We start from the raw sequence: 22,869 nt of genomic DNA on the forward strand, positions 1-22,869 counted from the left end.
CGCAGATACCCTAAAACATAGCAGTACTACCCAACATCTGCATTCAAGCAATCCCTGAAAGACCCAGGTGAGAATTGAACTCACGACCCATGGTTTACTAGACCAGTGCTCTCACCACTGAGCTACAAGCCCAACATGCTTCAATTTTCTAGTATCACATCACGGACCGACGCATGTGTGTACGCGATAAACGAGGGAACACTGTATATCTATTATAGGTAATAAGTTCACCATATTGATCTAGTTTTTACCAAGTTATGTTTTATATAGTGCCAGACAATCACCAAAAATAACTATTTTAAAGTCTGGTGGCTGAACATATTCAATATTGAGAGCAATAAAGCTATGACATTTGATACAAATCCAAAGATGAAGCCCAGCTTGGAAATGGGACTCACTTTTGACACTGATGTCATCATTAGATGCTTTGCTCCAGACACAGCACAACAAATATGGATGACTGCTGCTCTTCTTCAGAGGAAAGCTGGCTTTTCGGTGAGGGGGACTGTGAAGAAGGTAGAGGAGCTTAAATATATTGCCGCAAACAGAGCATGAACTGACGAACTACACTAAAGTGCCAGTAAGATTAAAAGTCAATCAAGCAGCCAGACGTTTTTTGGTGCCAGGGTGATAGTTTCCTTCACAAAGTGCTTCTCTGATGGGTTGAACTGTTTGATCAGTGTGGAAATGTTTAATTGAAACAATGTTATAAAGTAGTCTCTACACTATTGTATGGCCATGGCTTTTATATGGACTCTTGCTACACTGTTTGCCACATGTGAGCAATAGTAGAAAAACACTGGAATGAAATGGAAATTTACCAGAACAGGTTTTTGAGTCCCAAGGTTATGTTGCATGCTGTGTTCTGTTGTAAACAATTCTATGGTATCCTCCTGAATACCGGGGAAAAAAATATTGTCCAATAATGTTTATTTTGATATTCCCCGATCTTTGTGAAGTAACTGGAATACGGCAAAAGAAATTTTTGAAAAACAAAAAAAAAAAATTTTTTAAAGCGATGATGTGTCCACTACAGATGAACATTTTTAAAACTTAAATACTAGGCTCAAATACAATTAAAATAATTCAAACAATACTTTAATGTGTTCTTAAGAGTCTTATAGAACACATTCTAACAACAATTAAAGCCTAAATTTGTTCAATAAAAAGTGTCATACACTTACCTTTCCTCTTCCCTAAAAAGTGCTTGCACTGAGGGAAGCCATTTTCTTTTATGATGCACTCGATAGCAAAGCCCCACCCCTACATATTTGGTATCATTGGAAAGCTCTAAATGTTCTCTATAGAGCACAACAGGAGTTAATTCAATCCTATGCACTGGGTGGGAGATATCCAGGTTTAAAAAGGTCCACTACAGAGAACAAATTTGAATTGCTGGTAGTCAAGGAGGGTATGATCCTATGTCTCCAATTAGTGCTCTCACTGCCACTCCGCTAATCAGTAATCAGTGAGTTCATTGTAACCTGTTTTTTTCCCCTATGTTGGGATTTAATTTATAAATAACTTGGATAATCACACTATACACCAGGGTTCACCAGTTCCAGTCCTCGAGGTCCGGAGTCCTGCAAGTTTTAGGCCCTTTTCACACAGAAGAAAAGTCGGAGGAGTAATATGGCGGCCTCGCGGCATCAAAAGCCTTGGCCTATCGGCATCCAGTAATACATACAAGATCAGTGAGATGAACACAGGAGAAGTGACAATTACGGGTGATTCAACTTCAAGTACAACATCGTGCAAAATACAGGGTGATTAAAAAAGAATGACCCTATTGTCACGCCGCCACCAGAGTGGCGGGTCATGCTTTTATTTCACAGTCAGGTTCCTGTTTTATTTTGAAGTCATTAACCACCCTCTCACCTCAGGTCACTTGCCCTTCCTCCTGCACAGTAATCACCGGTCCACGCCCATGATTGTTTCCACCTGCTCCCAATCAACCCGGACATAAAAGCCACCTGCATTCTCCCCTCCGTTGCCGAAGTGTCACATCTCAGTGCATGGAAGCGTCCTCACAGTCCTTGTTCCACAGTCCTCGTTCGATGTCTAGCCTTGCTTTGTCTTGCGCCCTTAGTTTGCCCCTTGTTTTCCTCCCTAGCGGAGCGCCTTTAGTTGTCCCTGTTTTTGAGTGCCCTTGTTTTATCTCCAGTTTGGAGCTTTTTCTGTTCTGCCTTTTTTCCCTCCTTGAGAGGTGTTTTTTGTTCAATTGGATTAAAGTTGCAGCCTTGTTGGCCAACTTACACTCTGCGTCTGAGTCCTACCTCCTCGCTTCGTGTCAGTACACTTCGGCCAGCATGGACCCAGCGGAGAAGTTGGAGGCTGCACTTCGACGACAGGCCGTCCGCCTGTCGCAGACGGAGGAGGTCCAGCAGGCGATGGCCACCCGCATGGGAGAGCTCGTTGGACAGGTGCAGGAGCTAATGAGCCACCTGCGACCCTCCACGCCGGCCATCACGAATCCAGAGACAGCAGAACCACCGATCCCGACTCCAGCCTTGACCGGGGCTGGTTTGAGACTGGCTTCCCCGGAGCGATACTCGGGAGACCAGGGACAATGTCAGGCATTCCTAACCGAATGCGACTTACATTTTGAACTTTCGCCACAGGCTTTCCCCACTGACCGTTCCCGTGTGGCCTTCATGATTTCACATCTGACTGGAAGAGCCAGAGACTGGGCCACCACGGAATGGGCAAGGCACTCCCCGACTTGCTCAACTGCAGCCGGGTTTAGCAGGGCACTTCGTCTTGTTTTCGATCCCACCAACATGGATCGGGAAAAGACTCGAGAGCTAAGCAATCTCAGACAAGGCCGAGAATCGGTTAATGACTATGCGATCCGATTCCGAACTCTAGCGGCCAAGAGTGGCTGGAATGAGACAGCCCTCTTTGATCATTTTTTGAAGGGGCTCTCCGCCGCTATGCAAGAACTCCTACTACCCGTGGACTTACCTAGCGACTTGGACTCCTTGATCTCGCTGGCCATCCGCACCGATCACCGGAGGCGAGATCTCACGTATGCCAGCGGACACCATCGAAGGACCGGCTCCGGATTCTTTCGGCACCCCACAGCAAGAGAATCACCACAAGGGGCACTTCCCCAGTCATCCACCGCGGGGAGGCCCAGCGAGAGTGGTGAGGAGCCAATGCAGCTTGACCGCGCCCGACTGACTCACCAGGAACGCCAGCGACGTCGTCAAGAGGGGCGATGCTACTATTGTGGAGAAAAAGGACATTTGGTGGTAGCTTGTCCTACCAAGCGAGGCCCTCCGGTGGGTTCTGAGACTCGGAAACAGGTCAAGAACCGAAAACTCACGCACATCACGATTTCCTGCAATGACATTTCCACAGACTTGCTAGCTCTCATTGACTCTGGAGCAGACGAGAGCCTCATGGATTGGGGTCTGGTGGAAAAATTGCAGGCAGGCACGGAGCCACTTTCCACCCATATGAGGGCCAGGGCGCTCAATGGGAAAGACTTATTTCTCATCACGCATGTCACAGAGCCACTTGAGGTTCACATTGGGCAGCACAGAGAACTCCTTTGTTTTCATGTCTTCCGCTCCCCATCACACACACTGGTCCTGGGACACCCCTGGTTGCAGTTGCACAACCCCCGCATCGACTGGCGATCGGGGCAAGTCCTGGACTGGGGAAAGGACTGTGAACACCATGGGTTGGAGCGGCCAGCGGCAGAGGCACCTCCCGCTGCCGTCCGACAGGTGACTCTTGTGAATGACCAGGAATACCCGGACCTGAACACCGTTCCCACCTGCTATCATCCTCTCAGGGAGGTGTTCAGCAAAACCAAGGCCATGTCACTTCCTCCACATCGATCCTATGACTGTGCAATTGAGCTGATTCCTGGGTCTTCCATTCCCAAAGGGAGATTGTACTCGGTTTCGGGCCCCGAACGCAAAGCCTTGAATGAGTACATCGACACGTCTTTGAAAGCAGGACTTATCCGGCCATCGTCATCGCCAGCTGGAGCTGGTTTTTTCTTCGTGGGCAAGAAGGATGGTTCGTTACGTCCTTGTATTGACTACAGCCCTTTGAATGAAATCACAGTCAAGAACCGTTATCCTCTGCCTCTGATGTCCTCAGTATTTGACCAGCTCCAGCAAGCCAAGGTGTTCACCAAATTAGATCTTCGAAACGCCTATCATCTCGTCCGTATTCGTGCAGGGGATGAGTGGAAGACCGGCTTTAATACTCCCAGAGGCCACTATGAATACTTAGTCATGCCATTTGGACTCACGAATGCGCCAGCTGTTTTCCAGGCCATGATCAATGACGTGCTCAAGGACTTCATCGACCAGTTCGTATATGTTTATTTGGACGACATATTGATTTACTCACCAGACTTGAAAACCCACCAGCACCATGTCACCCAAGTCTTGAAACGCCTGCTTGAACACCGGCTCTACGTAAAGGCTGAGAAGAGCCTTTTCCACGCCGATACCATCTCATTTCTGGGATTCATCGTATCTCCTGGCAAAGTCGAGATGGAATCGGAGAAGGTCAGCGCGGTCAGGGACTGGCCCACACCTGAGTCCAGAAAGAAGGTGCAACAGTTCCTGGGATTCGCCAACTTTTACAGACGATTCATCCGCAACTTCAGCTCCATCGCAGCTCCACTCCATGCCTTGACCTCGCCACAGCAACGCTTCGTCTGGACTCCGGAGGCCAACGCCGCGTTCAACACACTCAAGAAACGTTTCACAGTGGCTCCGATACTCAGAGTTCCCGACCCTACCCGCCAGTTCGTGGTTGAGGTAGATGCCTCCAATCTGGGCGTCGGGGCCGTCCTATCCCAAAGGAGCCAGGAGGATGGAAAGGTGCACCCCTGCGCATTCTTGTCCAGGAAACTCTCCAAGGCCGAGCGCAATTACAGCGTTGGAGATCGGGAACTACTGGCGGCCAAGGTCGCCCTAGAAGAGTGGAGGCACTGGCTGGAGGGCGCAGAACACCCCTTCATCATTTGGACAGATCACCGCAACCTGGAGTACCTGCGCCAAGCAAAAAGACTGAACCCCCGACAGGCCAGGTGGTCATTGTTTTTTAACAGATTTTCGTTTTCTCTGACCTACAGACCCGGAAGCAAGAATGTTAAAGCAGATGCCCTTTCACGTATTCATGACCCGGAATCCACAGCAACCGAACCTGAACCCATCCTGCCGAGAGACTGCATAGTAGGAGCCCTGTCCTGGCAGATTGAAGAGGAAGTCAAGGACGCCCTTCAAGACACGATCACCCCGAAAGAATGCCCACCACGACGGCTTTTCGTCCCGGAGGCCCTAAGAGCACAGGTGATCAACTGGGCACACACCTCTCGTCTGTCTTGTCACCCAGGTACTCGCAGGACCCTGTTCGCTGTCGCCCGAAGATTCTGGTGGCCTTCTATGGAAGCCTCGGTACAGGAATATGTAAAGGCCTGCCCAGTCTGTGCCCGAAATAAATCATCTAATCAACCTCGGATGGGCCTCCTTCAGCCACTACCGATCCCCTCAAGACCCTGGGCTGAAATATCAATGGACTTTGTCACTGGACTTCCCACATCACATGGTAAAACCACAATACTTACAGTTGTTGATCGCTTCTCAAAGATGGTCCGCTTTATTCCATTACCCAAGTTACCCTCCGCCAAGAAAACAGCAGAAATAATGATAGACCAAGTATTCAGAACCCATGGATTCCCGCGACACATTGTGTCCGACCGCGGGCCCCAGTTCGTCTCTCGCTTCTGGAAAGAGTTCTGCAGAGCCATAGGGGCCAAGGCGAACTTAACCTCGGGCTACCACCCGGAAGCCAATGGACAAGCCGAGAGGCTAAATCAACAGCTGGAGACCGGACTCCGGTGCTTGGTCTCCCAAAATCCGTCCACCTGGAGCAAAAACTTGGTTTGGGTTGAACTGGCTCATAACTCGTTACCCACCTCTGCCACAGGAATCACGCCGTTCAAATGTGTGCATGGTTACGACCCACCTTACTTCGCAGACCTGGAGGAGGAAGCCTCAGTTCCCTCGGTTCTCGCCATGGTCCGCCGGTGCCGCCGAATCTGGTCAGCGGCTCGACTGGCACTACAACGTCAAGGCGACAGGATGAAAAGAGCTGCTGACCGGAGGAGGAGGGCCGCACCCCAATATCAACCAGGTCAAAAGGTATGGCTATCGACGAAGAACCTTCATCTAAAGGTACCTTGTCCAAAGTTGGCCCCTAGATTCGTGGGGCCATTCCCGATCACCAAGACAGTAGGGCCAGCCGCCGTGCGCCTGCGCCTGCCTCGATCCCTCCGCACCCACCCTACCTTCCATGTGAGCCAGGTCAAGCCTGTTCAGGACAGTTCCCTGGTCCCGCCCGAGCCTGCGCCGCCCCCTCCGGAGATGGTGGAGGGGGGCCCAGTCTATAAGGTCAGAAGATTATTGGACGTCCGAAAGCGGGGCCGGGGGCACCAATACCTGGTTGACTGGGAGGGTTACGGGCCTGAAGAACGGCAATGGGTGCCCGCCCGGTTCATTGTAGACCCCTCCCTCATCGACGATTTTTATGATGAACACCCCGAGGTTCCTGGGCCGTCGAGAGCCGGCCGTTGAGGGGGGGGTACTGTCACGCCGCCACCAGAGTGGCGGGTCATGCTTTTATTTCACAGTCAGGTTCCTGTTTTATTTTGAAGTCATTAACCACCCTCTCACCTCAGGTCACTTGCCCTTCCTCCTGCACAGTAATCACCGGTCCACGCCCATGATTGTTTCCACCTGCTCCCAATCAACCCGGACATAAAAGCCACCTGCATTCTCCCCTCCGTTGCCGAAGTGTCACATCTCAGTGCATGGAAGCGTCCTCACAGTCCTTGTTCCACAGTCCTCGTTCGATGTCTAGCCTTGCTTTGTCTTGCGCCCTTAGTTTGCCCCTTGTTTTCCTCCCTAGCGGAGCGCCTTTAGTTGTCCCTGTTTTTGAGTGCCCTTGTTTTATCTCCAGTTTGGAGCTTTTTCTGTTCTGCCTTTTTTCCCTCCTTGAGAGGTGTTTTTTGTTCAATTGGATTAAAGTTGCAGCCTTGTTGGCCAACTTACACTCTGCGTCTGAGTCCTACCTCCTCGCTTCGTGTCACCTATTTCATTATCAAATATTCTATGAAGGAAAAATACCAACAAATAACACTTATAATAAAAGTATTCTAGTAACAGTCAAGTTTTATTTCACATGTTACAAGTGCTCAATATGGCCTCCCCTTGCAGCACGAACAACATCAATACGATATGAGAATTCTTCCCAAACACGTTGAAGCACATTGGGATCAATTAAATTGATCGCTGTTGTTATTCGATGTTTTAAGTTTCCAGGTCAGTTGGTAATGGAGGAACAAAGATTGTATCTAGGGCTGCACAATATATCGAAAAAATATCAATATCGCGATATTGGCCCTTGCAATATGCATATCGCAAAGGCATGCAATAAGTTTTATATGGAATTTTATGCTTTTTATATAAATTTGACCAGTCAGATGCTAACTAAAATGTGCATCGCCATTCAATAGTTAAAAATTATCAAGACATAATTACAATTAATTAACTAAGATTACATTAAGGTTGCTTATTTTGCTATATGAAAAATGTTTTTCTTTCATTAGGTAATATAAATGAAATTTCTTTAGGTACATGTTAAATATCGCAATAATATCGATATCGCTATATTCAGCAAGTATATCGAATATCGCAAGTTTTTCCAATATCGTGCAGCCCTAATTGTATCTTTTACAAACCCCTAGAGAAAAAAAAAAAATCACAAACTGTGAAGTCAGGATATCTAGGAGGCCAAGCACAAAGAGCATTTTTTTGCTGTTGCTGCCTGACGCATGAGTATGTCAGTGTCACGTGATAATTATAGAAAACTTGGAAATATGATCTTTCAAACACCCACTCCCTCATTCTGATTCATACATTTACTTTACGAAATATTTGATAATGAATTCGGTTCATTACTTTTGAATTACCCTGTATTTTTGCTGTAAAAGCATAAGCAACATAAAGAAGTTGCGTAACATGATTACGACACGGCAATTCGCCTTTGTTGTTGACAGACTGGCAGTTTGCGCGTAGTCACGCGAGAATTGGAGCATACGTTATCAAACAATGTGTCGTCATCGAGCTGTGACCAGTACGTCATCCCACAAATGCTGTCCACATTGGAACAGGATGCGTTTCAAAAGTGATCCGTTTCAAGTTCCTTAACGGCGCTGCCAGGTGGACGAACTGCCCAAACAGTAAGAAACTTGTGCGGCTACATTGAAATGGGCTTTCATGTGGACTGGTCTGAGATGTTTCGCACACACCTGATACTCGTTATCAGGCATGCTGATGAGCTGATTATGTGAATCAGGTGCGCTAGTGGGCAGAAACAACTAATACCTGCAGGACTCCGGACCTCGAGGACCTCAAAATTTTACCGGCAGCCAGTGAAGAGAGGCCAGGATAGGGCTTATGTGCTCCCTCTTACGGGCACCAGTAAGGAGACGAGCAGCAGCATTTTGGACAAGCTGGAGACGCTTGAGGCAGGACTAGCTAATTCCAAAGTAAAGTGCATTACAGTGATCCGGCCGAGATGTAACAAAGGCATGGATTATCATTTCTAAGTGTTTCTGAGAAAGGAAATTCTTTACCTTTAGCCAGCTGCCTAAAATGGAAAAAAAGCTGGATTTGACAACAGCAGCAGTTTGCTGGTCCAGTTTGAAATCACTGCCCATCTTGACACCCAAGTTTGAGACTGTTGGCTTAAGATAATGCGCCAGAGGACCCAAGTCACCACACACACACACTCACACACCACTGTACAGTATCTTAAGAAACATAATATATAACTAGAGCTGCGAGCAGCTATAAAGGGCCCTCGCAACCCGTGCCACGTTGGGGTATTTGCACGTCGGGGTACTGGCACGTTAGGGTACTGTTTCATAAGAAACCGTCTAAATTGTAAATGTTTTGCCATGCTTTTTGTGTTTGTTCACATTGCTATGGAATGCTTTGTCGAGGTATTCGGCTGATAGGTATGCCTCCCAATATTCACACATCTAGCTGAATCATATAAAAAAAAAATTCTTTGCAAACAATGCATCGCTACAGCAAAGGTGTGTCACGTTGGGGTACTTGCACGTCGGGGTACTGGCACGTTGGGGTACTGTCAAATAGGACAAGGACCATCTAAAATGTTTTTGACAAGCCTTGTGTGTGCAAAGTTTAATCAAAACGCAAAATATGGTGCGCAATTCCCAAAATAAATTCAAAATGGCGGACTTCCTTTTAGGTTTAGCATACGGCTACAGAATACTTTTTGTAGGTCTTAAGCTAATAGGTACGCCTCCCAGTTTTCACAAATCTAGGTCAAGTCATCTTTAGTTGTGTATCGCTTGAATCATACAATTGGAAATGCTCCATAAAAATGCATAGAGGGTGCTATTGAGCACAACGTTGGGTTACTTGCACGTCAGGGTACTGGCACGTTGGGGTACTGTTACATGGAACAAGGACCATTTAAAATGTTAGTTTTTTCCATGCCTTGTCTGTGCAAAGTTGAATGAAAAAGGCCAAAAATGATGTATAATTCCCAAAATAAAATCAAAATAGCGGACTTCCTCTTTGGTTTGGCAAATAGCTACATAATACTTTTTTGTAGGTCTAGCATAATCATACAATCGGAAATGCTTCATAAAAAGGTCTAGAGGGCGCTATTTATTGCAAATTGCACAATAAATCTCTGAAAATTCATGTTCATGACAAGTCTGATGTGTTTGCAAAGTTCCATGAGTTTTCATGTGTATAAAAAAAAAAAAGCAGCACTTGACAAACAATGCATTGCTATGGCAACAGCGTGTTACAAAATAAAAAACTTTCGATTACTTTGAATCTTAAACATCTTAAGATGAAACACACCAAGTTTGAAGACAGTCGGATAAATTTTGTAGGAGGGGTTCGTTAAAATATGACCCCTGAAAGTTTTTCCTTGCCCGGTTGGAGGGTTAGATCAGGGGATGTCGCAACTTGTTTGTGGTTAAGTGCTACAGAAGTAAATGTTTCTTAACAACCTCATGATTGAATGTGTTTTCAATTCTCTAGGATGTGATTGGATTGTATCAATTAAATGTTCTTATAACTGATTCAGTGAGTAGTAAAAATAGTGTGTCAAGTATAATGACATGAAATATAAGGAATACAAAAAACAAAACAAGAACCCTCTAAATTACACATTTTGTTCCAGGCTTTATGTGCGTGCATAGTTTGAGTATACACCTAGGTTTAGGCCAGGAGTGTTCAAACCTTTTGCAAAGAGGGCCGGGTATGGTAAGGTGAAAATGTGTGGGGCCTAATCAACCATTTAGTTTAGCCTGACATAATTTTTTTACATGCATATGTAAATATATATATGTGGACAAATGTGTACATATGTCTACAAATTTTTGTAGCTCCAGCTGCTTCGTCCAACTGGGAACGCTGCATTAAGAAGGATTTTTTTTTCCTTTGCCAACAGTGCATGCCACGACAACAGCGTGCGACGAAATAAAAAGCTTTCAATAACTTTTCATCGTCAACATCTTAAGATGAATCACACCAAGTTTGAAGATGATCGGATAAACTCTGTAGGAGGAGTTCGTTAAAATAAGACCCCTATGAAATGGCCAAAAAAATGGCAACATGTTCCAAAGTAAATCAAAATGGCAGACTTCCTGTTAGGTTTAGCATATGGTTCAAAAAGAGTTTTTTGTACCTCGAGGGCTGTTATATACCTCTACAAATTTTGGTCACTCTAGGTGAAACGTACAGCCGGAAATGCTTCATTAAGTAAAAATTTTGAAATGCAAAATTTGATGCCCTGCCTCTGGCGGACTTCCTGTTAGGTTTAGCATATGGCACCAACAGGCTTTTTTGTAGATCATAGTATGTTACATATGTGTACCAATTTTCGTAGCTCTAGATTAGACGTATAACCGGCAATACTTCAGATGAAACATGCCAAAGAATGAAGACAATCTGATAAGTTTTGTAGAAAATATGAGGCCTATAAAAGGCCCCCAAAAAATGGCTACAAATAGCAAAGTAAATCAAAATGCCGGACTTCCTGTTTGGCTTAGCATATGGTTCTAAAAGACTTTTTTGTACATCGTGGGATCTTATGTATGCCTCCAAATTATCATAGCGCTAGGTGAAAGGTACAACCGGGAATGCTTCGTTAAAGAGGAGTTTTTTAGCTCAAAAAGTGATGCCCGGCCCTTGCGGGACTTCCTGTTGGGTTTAGCACAAAGCAGCAAGAGACTTTTTTGTACATCGTGGGCTGTTACATATGTCTACAAATTTTCGTAGCTCTAGCTGCTTCGTACAACTGAGAATTCTTCATTAAGAAGAATTTTTTTCCTTTGCAAACAAGTGCATGCCACGACAACAGTGTGCAGCGAAATAAAAAGCTTTCAATAACTTTTCATCTTCAACATCTTAAGATGAATCACACCAAGTTTGAAGATGATCGGATAAACTCTGTAAGAGGAGTTCGTTAAAATAGGACCCCTATGAAATGGCCAAAAAAATGGGAACACGTTCCAAAGTAAATCAAAATGGTGGACTTTCTGTTAGGTTTAGCATATGGTTCAAAAAGAGTTTTTTGTACCTTGAGGGCTGTTACATATGTCTTTAAATTTTGGTAACTCTAGGTGAAACGTACAGCCGGGAATGCTTCATTAAGTAAGAATTTTGAAACTCAAAATTTGATGCCCCGCCTCTGGCGGACTTCCTGTTGGGTTTAGCATATGGCACCAACAGACTTTTTTGTAGGTCATAGTCTGTTACATATGTGTACCAATTTTCGTAGCTCTAGGTTAAACATACAACCGGCAATACTACGTTTAGTAAGAGTTTTGAAACTCTAAATTTGATGCCCCACCGCCGTCATATAGTATGTCGAAAACTTTAGATTTTTTACCATGGTGTTGTCCCAGGTCTTGAGATGGTACATCCCAAGTTTGAAGTCAATTGGATTAACCGTGTAGGAGAAGCAGGCAAAAGTATGACCCCTGTAAATGTGCAAAAATTGGCCAAAATTGGACATTTAAATACTCATATCTCACTTCCTGTCTATTTTAGGGTACACACTTCAAAGAGTTTTTTGTTCATCTGGATGTGCTACAGGTGCCACACAATTTTCATAGCCGTCGGACAATCGTAGTGGGCCAGGGATCTGTTTAACCTATGTAGGTGGCGCTATGGAGCCATTTTTCTGTTATCACCTATGGCGACTTTAAAATATCAAATTTTTCGCCAGGCCTGACGTGTGTGTAAAGTTTGGTGAGTTTTCGTTCACGTTTAGTGTCTCAAAAATGTGATTGTTTGCGGAAAAGAATAATAACAAATAAAAAGAAGAATAATAAGAATTCCTTAAAAAACAATAGGGACCTCGCAGCGGTCGCTGCTCGGGCCCTAATAATACGAGTGCTTATTTTGTCAAATGAGACAATAAAACATGTGGCTTACTGATTGTGCATTTATATGCTCTTGTTTGGTAAAGTCATTGGCACTAGGATTTAGAACTATTAACAAAACCAAAACGGGTGAAAGCAACACATTTTTCATGAAAATGATTTGGTTGTGAAAAGCTTAGTTTACAACACCATTTGATAGTTACCGTATTTTCCGCACTATAAGGCGCACCGCATTATAAGGCGCACCTTCAATGAATGACATATTGTAAAACTTTTCCCCATATATAATGTGCACCGTATTATAAGGCGCACCGCATGATAAGGCACACCTTCAATGAAGGACACATTTTAAAACTTTTTCCATATAAAGTCGCTAAAGTAGAGGCTGGGGTTACGTTATGCATCCATTAGATGGTGCTGCGCTAAAGGGAATGTCAACAAAACAGTCAGATAGGTCAGTCAAACTTTATTAATAGATTACAAACCAGCTTTCTGACAACTCCATTCACTTCCAAAATGAATAAACAGCTGTTTTATTATTTTCTCTGAGGTAAAGTATTAGTATTAGCCAGCGATCCAAGATGGCGGGATCTTCTGCGCATGCGCGTCACCGATCGTTCAGGGTCACCGATAGCGTCTTGACAGCGAGACCTGTTGCGGCTCAGTATTGATCCATATATAAGGCGCACTGGATTATAAGCCGCATGGTCAGCTTTTCAAAAAATTGAAGGCTTTTAGGTGCACCTTATAGTGCGGAAAATACGGTAGTTTGCTTGTTTGTTTGTGATCATGTCCTGACTCCTGACACCTTAAAATGGAGTCTGGTACTTTATATGGCCACCATCACGAATACTTCGAAACCAAGCATCCAATCTACACTGATGCCATCCTCATTACAACACTCCTATTTTAAAGAAACAGCACGTTTGCAGTCTGAATAAGAAAAAAAGTACTTCTTGCTCATGAATACATTTCTCCTGAATGATGACAACATTCAAAATGGGGGTCTTTAACTATTAATAGATGCATTTCATCTTAAAGGGTACAACTTTTGATTTAAAAGATGTAAAGCGCTCTGACCCACATAGGATGATCAAAGCTATAAAACTGTTGTCTAGTAGCTACAAAGAAAATTAAAAGAAAACCTTGCAAAACATGTTTGTTTATCTTTTCTTAATAATGTGCAGTCACCTCAAAATCCCTCTTCCCTTCCACAGTCAACCCAACATACAGTATTTGCTAACTTTGTGTATGAACTCTTAACATGATAGTAAACTGCCATTTTCCAATTTCTTCACAGCTTGTCCACAGGGCACCTTTAAATCATCCCAAGGGCCTGGATTATGTCAGCAATGTCCACTTAACAGTCGCTCCACCATTGAGGCGGCCTCCCTTTGTGGTTGCCGGAACGGTTACTATCGTGGTGACATGGACAAACCACAGGACTTGTGCACCAGTGAGTCCCTCTATGTCAAATGTTCGAAAAAACATATAATTTGTGATATTCTGGACTGTAGTGATCACAGTGGAACATAATTTAGCCAACTCGTTAAATCTTTTACTGCCACACATTATCAAAAAAATAACCCCCGATACCAGCAGATTTCGAGCATTCTAACTAATTTTTCGAAGCAAACATTATGTTCATTTGCCACATATACAACATGGGTACCACATGAAAGATCACATTCCATTCTTTTATTAGAAAAAAGTGTGTTTCTACTTTATTCTGTTCTTTAGTAATCACCATTTGAAAAGAGGTCATTTGAGTGACATTGAGCCAAAATTGAAAAGAAAAGATACATTTTCTCCAGAACAGTGACTTTGATACTAATATTTTTTGTTTAGTGACATTCCATCAAATTAGGTTTAATGTTACAAAGGCTTTGATCATTCACGTCACCCTTGAAAACGTTCTAGTTCATCAGATTGCGTCGTGTTCCATTGTAATTCGCAGCTCTAGTTAGGGCCCGAGCAGCTACCACTGCGAGGTTTAGTAAACTTGAGTTATTTCATACACCGGCAGCCCATTGACAATAGATACAATGCTGCCATCTGCTGGCCATAGTTAGTCTGTGTTTTTGATTTCACAGCTCATTGATTGACCCGGCTGCGCTGCACTTGGACGTTGCACTGACCACTGATATATAAAAAAAAAAAAAAAAAAAAATAATTGGTTGACGTCACTTAACGCTTATGGCGGCATACATCGTGATTTTACTAAACGTTATTAAACGTTTTTGGCGGTCAAAGAGATTTGCCATTCCAACCGCAAAATTATACAAAAGTTTCAACGACGGTGCTGCGACAGTCCCCATCTTTTCATCTTTTCATCTGCCACATTCCACTGGCTTTTCATTGACGTGAATATGTGTTTGGAGTGTTGAAGGGGCTGCATTGCTATGCAAGACGAGGAGCAGGGTTAGAAACACACTCGCGCTCAGCTCCACTGAGATGTGGTGGAAGTAGGTTGAGACATGAATCATTTCAGACTGTCTGCAGCCAGTCAGATTGCGTGTTTGTGTGCATGCGTGTGTATGTAATGTAAATCACCTTGAAACTAACAGTCCCTGCTCCAGCCTCCAACAATTGTGAGGATGTGCAAATCTAAGTACATTTGTTTTGTGGGATCATGCATCCATATTAGTTTTTGTTTGTTTGTTTTTTTGGCACTGACACCACAAACAAGCGGAATTTGCTTCCTATGTGCACATGTGCTATGTTTAGACATCCTTGCTGACCTAGATAGAACTTCATGGTTTTTAGGGAATTTAAAAGCTGGTTCATGCACAGTTCATTCACTTTACTTCACTGCTGAAATCAATGCTATGACCTTTACCTGATTTACCTGACTGAGTGACAAATTATTTTGATCATATATAGTAACTTGCACGTCATATTTCCCAGGCTTGTGTTTACATTTTGCGTCCAGTCTTTTCATGCGACACCATATTATCCAATAGAATACAGATCATGTGTTTCATCTTTCACTGTAAAATTCTGAATAATTGGGACACCACACTGCTTGCATGCCAATACGAATCATCTCTTATTTCATGGTGGCAATCTCAGAGTTCCGGTTAATATTCAAAATTATTGATTTAGTGTGTAGCAAAACAGTTGGCCATTAAAGCACAGGTGCCGAACTCAAAGCCCGGGGCCAAATCCGGCCCGCCTCATCATTTTATGTGGCCCGCTAATGGCAAAATCATGTCCATGACTGCATGTTTCTCGCAAAATACAAAATTGCAAATTGTCTTCATTTTTTATTATGTTGATATATTGCAAGCATTTTTGTTACCAATCCTCTGAAACTGAAAAATATTTGAACAAAGGATTTTTCATGCACACAAATTGCACATTTCAAGTGTAAACATGAGTTGAGTTCTGAAGGACTGGATGTCACCAAGGCTTGAAATAAGTGGTCTTGCATATTTTGTGAGACAATCGGACACAATGACTAGCAAAACTGCTTGCGAGCACACTGCCCTTACACGGGCATTATATACACTGTAAAAAGACAATTGTTGACCAACTTAATAAAATTACTTCAATGGTAACGCGTTTGAATTACCAGTAAATTAATCCAAAGTAAATATATTAACTTTAATTGATTACGAGTTCATTAACCTTAAAATATTCACTTGAATTGAGTTAATCTGAAATGAATATATTAATTAAGTTATAATTAAATTAATTGAATTAAGTTAATCCAAAATTAATCCAAAGTGAATATATTAAGTTTATCCATCCAGCCATCCATTTTCTTAACCGCTTACTCCTCACAAGGGTCGCAGGGGTGCTTGTGCCTATCCCAGCCAGCTTCGGGCAGTAGGCGAGGTACACCCTGAACTGTCCATCCATCCATCCATCCATCCATCCATCCATCCATCCATCCATCCATCCATCCATCCATCCATCCATCCATCCATTTTCTTAACCGCTTACTCCTCACAAAGGTCGCAGGGGTGCTGGAGCCTATCCCAGCCAGCCAATCCACGGCACACAGAGATGAACAACCACACTCGCAAGCACACCTAGGAACAATTCGGAGCGCCAAATTAACCTGCCATGCATGTCTTTGGAATGTGGGAGGAGACCGGAGTATCCGGAGAAGACCCACGTGGGCACAGGGAGAACATGCAAACTCTACCCAGGAAGGCCGGAGCCTGGACTCGAGTCCTCAGAACTGGGAGGCGGACGTGCTAACCAGTCATCCACCGTGCTGCCATATATTAAATTTTATGAATAATAAATAATTAATAAATAATTATTAATTAATCCCTTTGGATTTCAATTGTGTTACCAATTGAAGCAATCTTATTAAATTGATCAACAAGTAAATTTGTAATTTTGAATTGGTTCAACAATCCTCTTTATAGAGTGTACCACGACAGAATTCTGTCATAAAAAACAAACAAAAACACAAAACAAAACAAAACAAAACAAAAAAACATACGCGTACACGTTTACAGTGAGTCCCTTTTTACGGCAAAAATGTCATTTGCGCACATTTAAATGGGCTTGTTGTTTCACTACGTCATAATAAAGATGTATTAACAACTGGAATGTGTAGAGACGTATTATCTAAGCGCTACACGAAGTGGAAAGTGAATCTTGACGACATAGTTCCCTGACTTAATATGAATTCATACACAAATTATGCGTCTTCAGAACATTTGCTTCTCTTCCACCAATAACCATTCGTAATATAAGTAAAGCTTAAACACACTGCAAGCAAGTAATGTTAGCCGTATGTCTGATCTTCGTTGAACAGTCCGTTTACACTCACTACCTATTAGGGCCCTATTTTCACAGTTTCACTATGCATGGGTGGAGTTTTCTATCTTTGTAAATAAAGATGACTTGACATTCAAGGACACATCTGTTGAGGAAGGACACATCTGTACTTGCTCCTGCACTCGCTCGTGAATCTAACTACTTGTTGATTTTTGCATTGGGATTTTTTAACTACATTGTTGCAGAATGCCTGGCGGAAAAAGAGCTGACGAGAATGAGGAGATAAAATCTTCTCTTAAAAAACTCACTGGAATGGTTGCCGAATTACTTGAAATGAAGAAGAGCATTGAGCCACTTCTTCAGGAAATACAGCAATTGAAGAAAGAGACACAGGAAAAAGATCGACGCTTTGTTGCCTTGGAACAAAAAGTGGATGACTTGAAACAAAATCTTCATATCAACGATGTGATAGTCACCGGTATCAAGATCAAGCCGCGCCGTGGCCCTTCGAGAGCTGCGGCTAGCACGAGCATGGAAGATTCTGACCAATCTTCAGGGAACGAGACTGTGGAACAGCAAGTGACACTTCAACTCAGAGATTTGGGATTAACTGTTGATCCTGCGCACATTCAGATGTGCTTTTCGCTTCCAACTGGAGGGACACGACCACCGGCAGTTCTGATCAGGTTTGTTGACAGAAAGAAAAAGATTGCTCTTCTGAGAGACCGTCACAAGCTTCGTGGGAAACGTGTCTACATCAACGAAAACCTCACTAAACGAAATGCTGACATTGCCAAAAAGGCTCGACAAATGAGAAAGAATGGACTTATCGAAAGCACGTGGACAAAAGACTGCCGAATTTTTATTCAAACAAAAATAACTCTGGTCAACTAAAAACACGAATCGTGAAAGGAGCTGAGGAATTGGCAGCGCTTGAGAGACAACAGTAATTCACAATATCACAACAACAACAACCCTGGAGGCGGGGCTCGCTGGCGAGCGCCTGGTGGCCGGGCCTGCACCCATGGGGCCCGGCCGGGCACAGCCCGAAGAGGATACGTGGGTCCCACTTCCAACGGGCTCACCACCGGTGGGAGGGGCCAAAGGGGTCGGGTGCAGAGTAGGCTGGGTGGCAGCCAAAGGCGGAGACCTTGGCGGACCGATCCCCGGCTACAGAAGCTGGCTCTCGGGACATAGAATGTCACCTCTCTGGCAGGGAAGGAGCCCGAGCTGGTGTGTGAGGCCGAGAAGTTCCGACTAGACATAGTCGGACTCGCCTCCACACACAGCTTGGGCTCTGGTACCAGTCCTCTTGAGAGGGGTTGGACTCTCTTCCACTCTGGAGTTGCCCACGGTGAGAGGCGCAGAGCAGGTGGCATACTTATTGCCACCCGGGTCGGCGCCTGTACGTTGGGGTTTACCCCGGTGGACGAGAGGGTAGCCTCCCTCCGCCTTCGGGTGGGGGGACGGGTCCTGACTGTTGTTTGTGCATATGCACCAAACAGCAGTTCAGAGTACCCACCCTTTTTGGAGTCCTTGGAGGGTGTGCTGGAGAGCGCTCCCCCTGGGGACTCCCTCGTCCTGCTGGGGGACTTCAACGCTCATGTGGGCAATGACAGTGAGACCTGGAGGGGCGTGATTGGGAGGAACGGCCCCCCTGATCGGAACCCGAGCGGTGTTCTGTTATTGGACTTCTGTGCTCGTCATGGTTTGTCCATAACGAACACCATGTTCAAACATAAGGGTGTCCATATGTGCACTTGGCACCAGGGCACCCTAGGCCGCAGTTCGATGATCGACTTTGTAGTCGTGTCATCGGATTTGCGGCCGCATGTTTTGGACACTCGGGTGAAGAGAGGGGCGGAGCTGTCAACTGATCACCACCTGGTGGTGTGTTGGCTCCGATGGTGGGGGAAGACGCCGGTCCGACCTGGCAGACCCAAACGTATTGTGAGGGTTTGCTGGGAACGTCTGGCGGAATCCCCTGTCAGAAAGAGTTTCAATGCCCACCTCCGGCAGAGCTTTTCCCTTGTCTCGGGTGAGGCGGGGGACATTGAGTCCGAATGGGCCATGTTTCGCGCCTCCATTGTTGAGGCGGCCGATCGGAGCTGTGGCCGTAAGGTGGTCGGTGCCTGTCGCGGCGGAAATCCTCGAACCCGCTGGTGGACACCAGCGGTAAGGGATGCCGTCAAGCTGAAGAAGGAGGCCTATCGGGCCTTTTTGGCCTGCGGGACTCCGGAGGCAGCTGACAGGTACCGGAATACCAAGTGGCACGCGGCTTCGGCGGTTGCTGAGGCAAAAACTCGGACATGGGAGGAGTTTGGTGAGGCCATGGAAAACGACTTCCGGACGGCTTCGAAGAAATTCTGGTCCACCATCCGGCATCTCAGGAGAGGAAAGCAGTGCACCATTAACACTGTGTACAGTGGGGATGGGGTGCTGCTGACCTCGACTCGGGACGTCGTGAAGCGGTGGGGGGAATACTTCGAAGACCTCCTCAATTCCACTGACACGTCTTCCTTTGAGGAAGCAGAGTCTGGGGACTCTGAGGTGGGCTCTCCTATCTCTGGGGTCGAAGTCACTGAAGTGGTTGGAAAGCTCCTCGGTGGCAGGGCCCCGGTGGTGGATGAGATCCGCCCGGAGTTCCTAAGGACTCTGGATGTTGTGGGGCTGTCGTGGTTGACACGCCTCTACAACATCGCGTGGACATCGGGGACAGTGCCTCTGGATTGGCAGACCGGGGTGGTGGTCCCCCTTTTTAAGAAGGGGGACCGGAGGGTGTGCTCCAACTACAGAGGGATCACTCTCCTCAGCCTCCCTGGTAAGGTCTATTCAGGGGTGCTGGAGAGGAGGGTCCGTCGGGAGGTCGGATCTCGGATTCAGGAGGAGCAGTGTGGTTTTCGTCCTGGCCGTGGAACAGTGGACCAGCTCTACACCCTCAGCAGGATCCTTGAGGGTGCGTGGGAGTTCGCTCAACCAGTCCACATGTGTTTTGTGGATTTGGAGAAGGCGTTCGACCGTGTCCCTCGGGGAGTCCTGTGGGTGGTGCTTCGGGAGTACGGGGTACCGGGCCCCCTGATACGGGCGGTTCGGTCCCTGTACGACCGTTGCCAGAGTTTGGTCCGCATTGCCGGCAGTAAGTCGGATTCGTTTCCGGTGAGGGTTGGTCTCCGCCAAGGTTGCCCTTTGTCACCGATTCTGTTCATAACTTTTATGGACAGAATTTCTTGGCGCAGCCGAGGCGTTGAGGGGTTCCGGTTTGGTGGCCTCAGCATTGCATCTCTGCTCTTTGCAGATGATGTGGTGCTGTTGGCTTCATCCAGCCGGGGCCTCCAACTCTCACTGGAGCGGTTCGCAGCCGAGTGTGAAGCGTTTGGGATGGGGATCAGCACCTCCAAATCCGAGACCATGGTCCTCAGTCGGAAAAGGGTGGAGTGTCGTCTTCAGGTCGGGGATGAGATCCTGCCCCAAGTGGAGGAGTTCAAGTATCTTGGGGTCTTGTTCACGAGTGAGGGTAGGATGGAGCGGGAGATCGACAGGCGGATCGGAGCAGCGTCTGCAGTGATGCGGACCCTGTATCGGTCCGTCGTGGTAAAGAAAGAGCTGAGCCAAAAAGCAAAGCTCTCGATTTACCGGTCGATCTACGTTCCGACCCTCACCTATGGTCACGAGCTGTGGGTCGTGACCGAAAAAAACGAGATCCCGGATACAAGCGGCCGAAATGAGTTACCTCCGAAGGGTGTCTGGGCTCTCCCTTAGAGATAGGGTGAGAAGATCGGTCATCCGGGAGGGGCTCAGAGTCGAGCCGCTGCTCCTCCGCGTTGAGAGGAGCCAGCTGAGGTGGCTCGGGCATCTGGTTCGGATGCCTCCTGGACGCCTCCCTGGGGAGGTGTTCCGGGCATGTCCCACTGGTGGGAGGCCCCGGGGACGACCCAGGACACGCTGGAGAGACTATGTCTCTCGGCTGGCCTGGGAACGCCTTGGGATCCCACCGGAGGAGCTGGTTGAAGTGGCTGGGGAGAGGGAATTCTGGGTTTCCCTCCTGAAGCTGCTGCCCCCGCGACCCGACCCCAGATAAGCGGAAGAAGATGGATGGATGGATGGACAACAACAACAACAACATCGCTAATTACCCAAAGCTGGAGTTGTATATGATTACTTGCTGACTTTGCCAAGGCTAACTCTTGTTTATACACCTGCATTGATAACATGTATTGCTGTTCCCGTTTGAATGTAAATATTATCTGGCTCGAATTCCCTTTGGACATTTGTTGTAACAGTCAAGGCTACATGATAAGGCTGTATTGTGGCTACAATTAAACTGCTGTCAATACGCAAAATGGGGCTGGTGGTCTGGTTCCTGGAATGCGGCTGGCGTGGGCCGCTCTGCAGGGTGAGCTAGGCTGGGCAGCGCACAGGAGTCATCAGATCGACAACGTGCTAGCAACCAGTGGTGCTACCTGACCAGAATTGAGGCTGGAATCGCTTGAAGGCCCAACATGTGTGAAAGCTGATCCGAGGTCAGCGAAGACCCTACTGGTGAAAGAGAAGAATTGCGCTTGCCTTGGTTGCTCGCCTGGCGTCGGGGGACCGACTCACCAGTTCCAAATGACTGGGACTAGCCACAATCTACACACGGACATTCAAGATGAACTGAGCGAGCAGTGTTTGGGATAGTATGGGATGGATAATGATAAAAATTAATGACTATTTTAAATAATGTATATGATTGATGTGTTATAGTAATGGTCGATGGGGACGGGTCTCGAATAAGCTTCGGCTTCTACCCGTCAGCCCTTCTTTCGGGTGTCAATGTTGCAAATGATGTGATGTGATTGATGTTATCTGTAATGTGTCTGAAAGGAAAAAATGAATAAACTAAAAACTTTGGCATTTTGCTTAGACAAAAGAGGGTGTTGCACCATTGTGAGAGAATCTCTGGGTGTTGTGTGATTTCTGATGTGAATAATAAAGGAGAAGGACACTTTAAGGTTATTAATAGATTTTTTTTTTTTTTAAATCACTTTTAAATTCAATTCTTTTTTTTTTCTTTTTTTTCTTTTTTTTATATCTTTTTCCCATCTCCTACAGGTGTCCCATCGGGTCCTCGTAATTTAGTCTCAGTTGTTAACCAGACATCAGTGCAACTGGAGTGGCATCCGCCACGTGACATCGGACATCGGGAAGACTTGTCCTATAACGTGCTGTGCCACCGGTGTCACAGCAGCGAGCGGCGGGTGTGTCAGCCATGCGATGACAGCGTGGCCTATGTTCCAGGCCGGAGGGGGTTAAAAGTAACCAAGGTGGAAATCAGCAAGCTGCGAGCCCACACGTCGTATACTTTTGACATACAGGTATGTTTTATGACGTTGCTTGTTGGCTTTGTTACATGCAAACTTTTTTTAAACAAACATTTAAGAAACACTGCGATTGACTGACAACCAGTCCAGGGTGTACTAGGGATGTAACGATATCCAAATATCACGATACGATATTATCATGATATGAAACTCACGATACGATAATTATCACAATATTGTGGGGAGGTTGCCGACATTTAAAACAGGTCACAATATTGTAAAAAAAAATGAGCTCATACTAATGGGCTCTTTGCACAAATCCACTACTTCCTGAACTCAACACCAGTCCTTCATTTCCTG

General features: G+C 45.7%; 1 protein-coding gene and 1 non-coding gene across 2 annotated transcripts in view; one reads left to right on the forward strand and one right to left on the reverse strand.

Annotated features, from left to right (window-relative positions):
* Positions 1 to 22,869, forward strand: part of LOC144027739 (ephrin type-B receptor 1-like) — a 153,790-nt gene that overhangs the window by 62,840 nt on the left and 68,081 nt on the right. The window contains exons 6-7 of the mRNA XM_077535534.1: positions 13,770 to 13,925; positions 22,301 to 22,563. Of these exons, the coding sequence (XP_077391660.1) occupies positions 13,770 to 13,925; positions 22,301 to 22,563 (419 nt within the window). The remainder of the gene's footprint in view (positions 1 to 13,769; positions 13,926 to 22,300; positions 22,564 to 22,869) is intronic.
* Positions 60 to 132, reverse strand: trnat-agu (transfer RNA threonine (anticodon AGU)). The gene has a single exon. It is a non-coding gene; the product is annotated as a tRNA-Thr (tRNA).

Source organism: Festucalex cinctus, chromosome 10, assembly GCF_051991245.1.
Source record: "Festucalex cinctus isolate MCC-2025b chromosome 10, RoL_Fcin_1.0, whole genome shotgun sequence".
NCBI lineage: Eukaryota > Metazoa > Chordata > Actinopteri > Syngnathiformes > Syngnathidae > Festucalex > Festucalex cinctus.